The sequence below is a fragment of the Ammodytes marinus genome, assembly GCF_949987685.1.
Source record: "Ammodytes marinus genome assembly, chromosome: 13".
NCBI classification, from domain to species: domain Eukaryota; kingdom Metazoa; phylum Chordata; class Actinopteri; order Uranoscopiformes; family Ammodytidae; genus Ammodytes; species Ammodytes marinus.
In genome coordinates, this window is record NC_137217.1 from 4,880,928 (window position 1) to 4,889,598 (window position 8,671).

The 8,671-nt window shown below is 41.5% G+C and overlaps 1 protein-coding gene across 1 annotated transcript; it reads left to right on the forward strand.

Annotated features, from left to right (window-relative positions):
• Positions 1-1,524: 1,524 nt before the first annotated feature.
• rwdd1 (RWD domain containing 1) lies at positions 1,525-7,898 on the forward strand. Its single transcript, XM_080040236.1, has 7 exons — positions 1,525-1,702; positions 2,087-2,152; positions 3,748-3,878; positions 4,340-4,483; positions 5,525-5,657; positions 6,169-6,231; positions 6,988-7,898. The coding sequence occupies exons 1-7, from the start codon at positions 1,630-1,632 to the stop codon at positions 7,095-7,097; spliced, it is 720 nt and encodes a 239-aa protein (XP_079896362.1). The 5' UTR covers positions 1,525-1,629; the 3' UTR covers positions 7,098-7,898.
• Positions 7,899-8,671: the final 773 nt, after the last annotated feature.

Sequence of the window (8,671 nt, forward strand, 5' to 3'; positions counted from 1 at the left end):
TGGCGGGCCCTCCCCGCGAACGCGCAAACGGAGGGATAGTGGATAGGGATAGGGTGTAGGGGGTGGATCTAGATTGGGCCTTCATGTTACATCATGTAGCCTAGCTGACATATACATCATACATCTGTAGTTATGGCAAAGCTACAAACTAATGAAAATATATTTTTTCTTCCATTATTAAATAAGATAGGCAGGAAACAAACACCAGCAGAGGCATCTTACAGTATCCCTGTCTATTATAGTGTACATTACACTGGAGATGTAATAGGCCTACTGCTGCTTGTACCACAACTGCTTGCATAACTAACTGTCTGCGGACTTATTGCGGTGTTTACTTCAGCTATTCTCTCAGACTGCTAGCAGGTAGCAGGCTGAAGCTATTCAAAACAAATACTCTTCAGTTCCCAAAACACCATACAGTTTCACCGTCTGTTTTTCACACATGGGCTGTCACAGCAGGTCTAACGTGAGCTCACATAGAGCTAGAATACCAAAGACTCACAGCTCTAACCGTTAGCACAAAGCTAACGGTAAAGCTTGCTAACTACTAAACCCAGCGGCATTCTCTCATTTCAGTCGGTGTTGGTTATTATAGGAGGGATAAATTAAAGCACATTACACACATTGAACTCACAACTCATTTTAAAAATAGGACTAGGCCTACTTACATTTCCAGAGGAGAGATGTTCCTCAGTCTTCCAGGCACAATCTCCTCCACACTCCAGCATAATGGCAGATCACACTAACAGATTGCCAACCTTTGCTGGACATAGCCTAACAAAAAGTGAAGTAAATCCATTCAGCTCTGGTCTGCTTCAAGGCTGGGGCGTGATGGTAGATTGAGCTAACACCGCAGCTTGCTTCTACTGTGTTGTTGGGGGGTGTCTTGATTTGCCAATCAACTGCCAAGTTTCTGGCGAGCTTTCCCGTGGGAGTATAATATGTTAATGAAAACCGACCAATTTCGTCACTGGTCGGTGTATTTTGGAACAGACCTTCAAATCCCCCTTTTTTCTAAATAAGCATCCCAGAAGAAACTGAGATATTTGTCTTTTTTTGTGTGTGTGCTGGTAGGGACCCCCATAACCTAAAAAGTGTGCCCAAACACCGGAAAAGTCAGTTTTTCATAATATGTCCCCTTTAATGCTTTGTATTCTGAACATAAAATAATGAGAAATTCCACCCATTGTCACTTGATGACGCTGTTGCCTCTTCTTGTCAATTGCTCTTGACCTCTCAATAAAGTTGATGTCGGGAGAAAAAAAGAAGCTCCCCTCTGTGCGCATTCAGACCCAAAATATGGATGTCAGATAAATGATGTTGTGCCTGTCACTCTTTAACAGATAAGTTGGTGAAGAACTAGTGAACAAGCAGAATAGCTCCGGTTATATTGCCCAGATATATAATGCTGCCCTCGAACATTAGAATCTCCCCCGAGGAAAAAGGACTTAGCTATATACATAGCTTCACATAGCTACACTGCTATCAGACCAAAGCGTCCGAATGAAGATGTCATCGATGAGCACTGTGCAGCAGCACCACGCAGCACAGCCATGAGCATAGCCCGAGTGTTAGCTTCAACACAGTGATGATTTTTGTAACGTTCAGATAACTTGAAACAGCACCAATATGACTGACTACGCCGAAGAGCAAAGGAATGAGCTTGAAGCTATAGAGTCCATCTACCCAGACTCTTACACAGGTTTGAATTTCATAAATGTGGACAAAAAAAGTAACGACAGCTAGCTTGCAGGCTAGCAAGACCAGTTAGTAAGTTAGTTAGCTAGCTACTAAAGGATAATTCCAACAAACAGTGGCACCACTGGTAAATATGTGTTGTAACCATGGTTGTAACGTTACTCTAGCTAAAAGTGACATATGCATGATGCAGCAGTGACTGGCATCACATATGCCGGGACTTTATCAAACACAGTCAGACTGTTAAAGGTATGTCATGTAGCTATGGCTATATTAACGGCACTGAACGTAAATGTGTGATGACACCTGGGCATCTTGATCTAGACATGTTTTATTAGTCAGCAGGATATAGAAATTATGTTACTAACCATAACGTGTGTGTGTGTAGTGCTTTCAGATGATCCCACCAGCTTCACCATCAATGTGACATCTGATCCAGGGCAAAATGGAGAAAGTGAGTATAGTGTGTGTGTGTGTGTGTGTGTGTGTGTGTGTGTGTGTGTGATGTAAAGATGTGCATTGATACAGGAGGAGAGTAGATTGTAGGTTAAAGTCACTTATGCCCAGTGCTTGAAGTGGGGGAAAAAAGTGCCAGTACTCCCTTATTGACATATTAGCGTGCACATCAGGTGGTTGGCTGATAGATATAATATGTGGGAAGAGATACCTAAGATGCGAGCTTGCGCATTTTTTTGTGCCTGTTTTTTGGCACAGTTACTGTAATGTAAGCTTTTTTATACACATCAATGCTGTACAGGGGGGTTTACCATGATAGCACTGATGTGGAAAGCCGAGTAGCCTCTTACTGCCTTTGCAACGGAGAGATTGCGCTCTATGGACGTGATTGACACACAGAAAAGGAGATGATGGGTGACTTTGCACATTAAATGAATCAGTGGGCTACACACTGCGTCCCGCTGGTACCATGTCACCATAGTCACGTAGCTGCCGCGGCCAGCGCTGTTTGCTCACTGTGCCAATGGAAACACGCACCAGATCTAGCATAAGCAAGGTGACCCGCTCTGAGCCGCTCTGCTCGGTAGAAACGTGGCTTTAGTCTCCATAGAGGGATTAGAGAGTGTGTGTGTGTGAGTCAGGGGGGGGCACCAGGGACTATTTAACGAGGCCTGCCATTACGCGCCCCACACACATCCTACCTCTACTGCGCGTCTACCTCGCGTCTGCGTCTGACTTTTGGTCACAGACTGTGAAATCAACGTAGAGCGAGCACACATCCAACCTCAGACGCACTGCTGAGGCGCGTCGGAGGCACGTCTGCAGCGACGCTCCCCTTCACCTCAGGAGGCTCGCCTATTTTTTTCTGAGAGCAGCGCGTCTCTCTCGCGTCTCTGTGCTTTAACTGATAGAGAAATACTCTGCTGACAGTCATACCAGCAGCATTCACTCTAGTTACACGTTTACCCGGTGTGTTTATTTCAAAATAAAACATCCCTCAGTCGTATACGCGAATAATCCCTTTATTTCACGATTTAATTGTGCAATCAAAATCCGAGGGATTTAAAACCTAATTTTCAATTAGTTCTGGCATTTAATTTTTGGATAAATGACACATATAGAGATCCAATATAGTGAAGAAATAAAAAAGATCATGATGAGCGCAACAGTTTTCCGTTGCTCTATCTGTGTCTACGGCCTTCTTCTTCCCCGACCACACCCCCCTCTCTCTCTCCCGTATAAATCAGTAAAGTGATTTTTGAAATACTCTGCTGAGAGTCATATTGACTTCATACTGGCAGCTTTCGCTGTAGTTTCACCATTTCCTGGTGTGTCCCCTTCAAAATAAAACTTCCAACAAGCAGCAGCAGCTGCTGAGACGTTGCATGTGTGTCCGAGAAAAGTCCGAGAGAGGCAGCAGTAAGGTAACGCGACACGCTCCAGAGGTAGACGCAGGATGTGTGTGGGGCGCGTGATGATAAAGACAGCAGTGTTTGAGTGTGAGCTGTATAGTAAACATCCTACAAAAAACTTAAGATGGAAGGTTGAACTATTGCAGTGCCATAACCCGTGCTGTCTGTTTGCTTCTTGCAGTTGTGGAAGCAACATTAAAGTTCACCTATGTAGAGACGTATCCAGACGAGCCTCCACTGTGGGAGATCTACGCCCAGGAGAACCTGGAGGACAGTGACGCAGAGGACGTCCTCAGTCTACTGCAGCAACAGGTCTGTCCAGCTCAACTCAATATGGTCTCCTTTAGGGATGGGTGCTGTGATGGCATATACAGTGTGATGGTAGAAATCTATCTACCTGTGGAGATTTGGCAATACCGTTTATACCGCGGAGTAAAATACTAAAAAGTAACCTTCTCTACCACTTACAGATGAAGCAAGCTAAGCAGTAGCCTACTATGGAAGCCAACACGTCTGGCACATTCACCTCTACAAAGCAAAAACTTAAGCTTTAGCTTACTTAAGTTTATTTTGACATTTTATATTTTCTTAAAAACATTTGTGTGATTGTGGGTGTTTTTTCTCAGCCGAGCTAAGGGCAGAGGGTGTCATAATGTATGGAATGTAAAGCCCACTGAGGCAAATGTCTATTTGTGATATTGGGCTATACAAATAAAAGTGATTTGATTTGATGTTCTGGGTATTAATAATGTGTGTATGTGGCATCTCTACAGGCAGAAGAGAACTTGGGCATGGTCATGATCTTCACCCTGGTCACTGCTGTTCAGGAGAAACTCAATGAGATCGTTGATTTGATGAAACACAGACAGGAGGAGGAGAAACTGAGGAAAGAGAGAGAGGCAGAGGAAGCAGAGAAGGTAGGAACAGCAAAAAAACGAATACAACATTTCTATTTTTTTGTTTTTTGGGTATAGTGCTGTATATCAGTGGTTCTCAACTGGTCGAGCCTAGGGACCGACCTTTTGCCTCAGAGATGGAAGTCGCGACCAACATTTTGGAAGATTTTTAAACATCCAAATTTAGTTTGCAAGAAAAGTGCAGCAATATACAACAATGCATTCATGGCTAAGGGTTAAAAACCCACGGACATACATACAGAATTGAATTGGGAATACGTTTACAAGGGGCTACCACCACTGCAAGGTTTCAATCACGTTACACAAAACATAATGCTTTTTAAAGTCGTTAAGCTGGGGATGCCTTAGTTTCAACAATCTAAATTAAACTGTTTGGAATATCAAATAAAAAGTTAGACTTATCTTAAATGTATAGGCACTTGTGCTTTTTAAACAAGTTAACTGATGATCTTAAAGTCTCAAGAATATAAATTTAACTGGGATATACAGTGAAGTTAGTGGTGCATTCACTCATGCGCGACACTTGTGAGATGCTTGGGATGTCTTGGGGAGGGCCAGAAAGATCATGGCTGACCCCGCACACCCAGGCCACGGTCTCTTCGCCCCGCTCCCTTCAGGCAGGAGGTTGCGGTCAATAAGGACTCTCAAAACCAGACATTTGCACAGCTTCTTCCCCACGGCCATCCGACTATTAAATGCACTGCCCCCCCCCCCCCCCCCTCAGTAACCTAATGGTCTGTTGTACATATACTTGATCTCTTGGCACGTTGGCACTTCTTATTGATTATATAATTTATTATTTACTCATTTTTGCACTATATATGTTGGTTTGCACTGTCTTGTCCTGTCTTGCACTTGTCCTATTGTAAACTCCACTGTACCAAATCAAATTCCATACATGTTCACATGTCATGGCAAATAAAGTCTTCTGAATCTGAATCTGAATCTGAATCTGAAATAAAGAGGCCTTAACTTGTAACTTGTATGTAGACAGGATGTTAGGTTAAGAAATGACTGTGTGTGTGTGTGTGTGTTTGACAGGTGTTGTTCCAGGGCACAGTGGTGACCATTGAGAACTTCCTGAATTGGAAAGCCGGCTTTGAGGCGGAGATGGCCGAGCTGAGGAGTAAACGGCAGAAAGAGGAGGAGCAGGGAGGGAAACTCAAACTCACTGGTAAACTTTCACTCTGTTAACCCTCACTGCATCCCGGGGCCATTTTGACTTTTCATTTTACAACTGCTGAGGTTGTGTTCATGGCTTCATATTTGGTCAAGGCTAATGTTTTCTGACCAATTTATGAATTTACTATAATGCACTGTATATTCAATTTACTCACACTCTGCCTCTTTCGCCCATTTTTGGTCCCATTGACTTCCATTATAACAACACTTTTTGACCCTGCTGCCAAAAGATTTTTTTTTGCTTCCTAGCACTAATGTCTTGACATTTTTCATTTTTTTGTGTTTTTTTATTAGTTGCATCCATTTTCTCACATTGCTTTCAATTACAGGCTGATATTTAATACTGCACTCCTCTGCTACTTAGGCTGCTGCAGGCCACATGAATAAAATATTTCAGCTAAAATACTCTCTCTGGGTTCTTAGTGATGGCACAGTGTTATGTACATGTGAGTTTGACTTCTTCAATTTGTCAACTAAAGATGATGTCATGTGTTCCCCACCAGGTAAACAGCTGTTTGAGACGGACCACAACCTGGACACGTCGGACATACAGTTCCTGGAAGATGGTAATGCCTGTGATTTTTTTTTAAACTGATGCTGCTAATGTTTTTATGGCTTATTTTTGGTGCAAATAGTTCAAACATAAAAAAATAATAATAATGTCTTTCTTGTAGGAAATAATTACAGGCATTTCATTAAAGATTAAAAAAAAAACCTTTTGGATTTAAATGGACAACACGTTATCTTCCATAACTGAAACGTAAACATGTCACAGATCGTCCAAGAGTTTTCAGAAGTTATCAAAGTCTGTGGCTGGGTTGTTTTATTTAATTCACCTCGTATGATGTATATAATATATATATAAAGTTCAAAATAGTGCGGTGCTTGTTGTGGTTCATTTGGGTTGTTTTGATCCGAGACTCTGGTGTGCTCTAAACAACCTGACTCTGACCGCACATCAGCACCTCACCGCTACATGCCTACATGTGCGTCTGCGGGAAAATAAAACGATCGATCGCTGATTATTGAGAAAAAAGAACAAGGAGAGACAGAAAGATGCTCAAGACAGCTACATATGCCCTGCCTGCTACAGTCTGCTGCTATTGTAAGATGGGCTGACTATAGGAAAGTAGCTTTACATTTAATAGATTCTGGCTGTTACAATATTTGTGAACTGGGAGGACTTTCTGAGATGTAGAAAGTCATGAAAACAAAAAACAGTTTTGACCAGAAAAGCTGAAATCTTTATTTCAGAATGTATCTGTTTAGTTGAACGATTCAATCATTTCTATTGACACACACCTGCTTTGTTCCCCCTGCAGCTGGAAACAACGTTGAGGTGGATGAGTCCCTGTTCCAGGAGATTGAGGATTTAGATCTAGAGGACGACCCAGACTTTGACCCTTTAGCAATGGGCAGCGACGAGGACTGAAGCAGGACAGAGGACAGACCTGCTCCTCTCTGGATCATCCCTACCATCATCACTAAGATATGGAAGAGCATTAGTGCCACGGGAGAGAAGGAAATGAGGAGGGAGATTTTTTTTTTAAATTATACAACTTTGAGAAAAAGACAAAAATAAATTGAGAATTTAAGTGGAAATACATTTTCTTGAAAAAGACAAATAAAGAAATGTGATCAAAACACAAACGATGAATCTTTGCTCTAACCTCATTTTTACTGAAATCAGACGTCCCCTAAGCTCCACTAATAAATGCACTGCACTGTATCTGAGTGAAGGTATTGCATTTTTTTTTCTTAGGTGTTTCCCTTTGTAGACGGTCCCTTTGGCCTCATCTCACAACACATATAATGCAGTATATTATTACTGGAGCTTAGAGGTCCTCTTGGTTTTGTCAGAAATGAGGTTGTAGCCCATTTGTCTGCCTTTTGACGATAGCAAAGATGCATCGTTTGTGTCATAATAACGATTTACTTATGAGTTATTGAACAACAAGTTGAGTTTAATCTCAACATTGTATTCAATATTTATTCATGAAATTGTACCTCCACTGTATTTTCCACATTTTATTCTTGAAGTGCATAATGAAAATAAACTCCCTCTCATTCTTTTTCTCTCCCTTGGCCCTTATGCTCTTCTGTACTAAGAAGATCCAACAGCTGCATTTATTTTTTAACGGACTCAACAGTTGTTGGAGAGGGACTCTTCAGAAAAATACAACACATACATCCATACTTGTTCAATTCTATGTCTGCATAATTAAATTCACCAGATAAATGTCTTGACTTGGCTCCCGTGCTGTTTTACATGCAGGGTGATGCGATGATGACAGTTCTGCTATTCGGCCAGAAGGGGGCAGTTACATATAGAGAATGACAAGGGAATAGAAGTAGTATTCAGTTGCATTACTGTGGTATAAATTGGCCCTTTGTTCCAAATCACATACTTTTTCTTTTTTACTATGCTTCACACTAAAGCATGCTGGTTTCCATACTGCAAAACACAATTGGATGAATTAAAGCATCCGGGCATTTTTTTTTGCCATATATCAATGGACATGAATGTATTGGGACATACGAAATCTTTTTCTGGCATACTAAATAGTATGCAAGTATTGGTATTGGAACGCAGGGACAGAAACATTTAGTTGCAGGTCAGAAGGATATATAAATGTGTCGACCTCTTTTTGGGAGAACAGGGTTTTCTTTCGTATTTATTTGAGGGGAAAAATGTCTTCTGGATATTGAGTGGGATCCTCTGCACACCCCTCCCCCCCAAAATCTACGCCTACAACGTTACATCCTTTTTTTATAATAATTGACATCATGTTCTATCAAACATTCATCATGTGTTGTGTTGTGAAATCTTAATCTGCAAAATAACTGGTTAGTATAGCTGTCTGATACAGTAAATTAGGAATACAAGTAGGGTAGACGCATCGCATTCATTGATTGACGGCCCGTTTTCTGAACAGTCAAATATCTCCAATTTTTCAAAGCAAAGTAAATACAAAATGGATCCATTGTTTAATGTCTTATCGTACA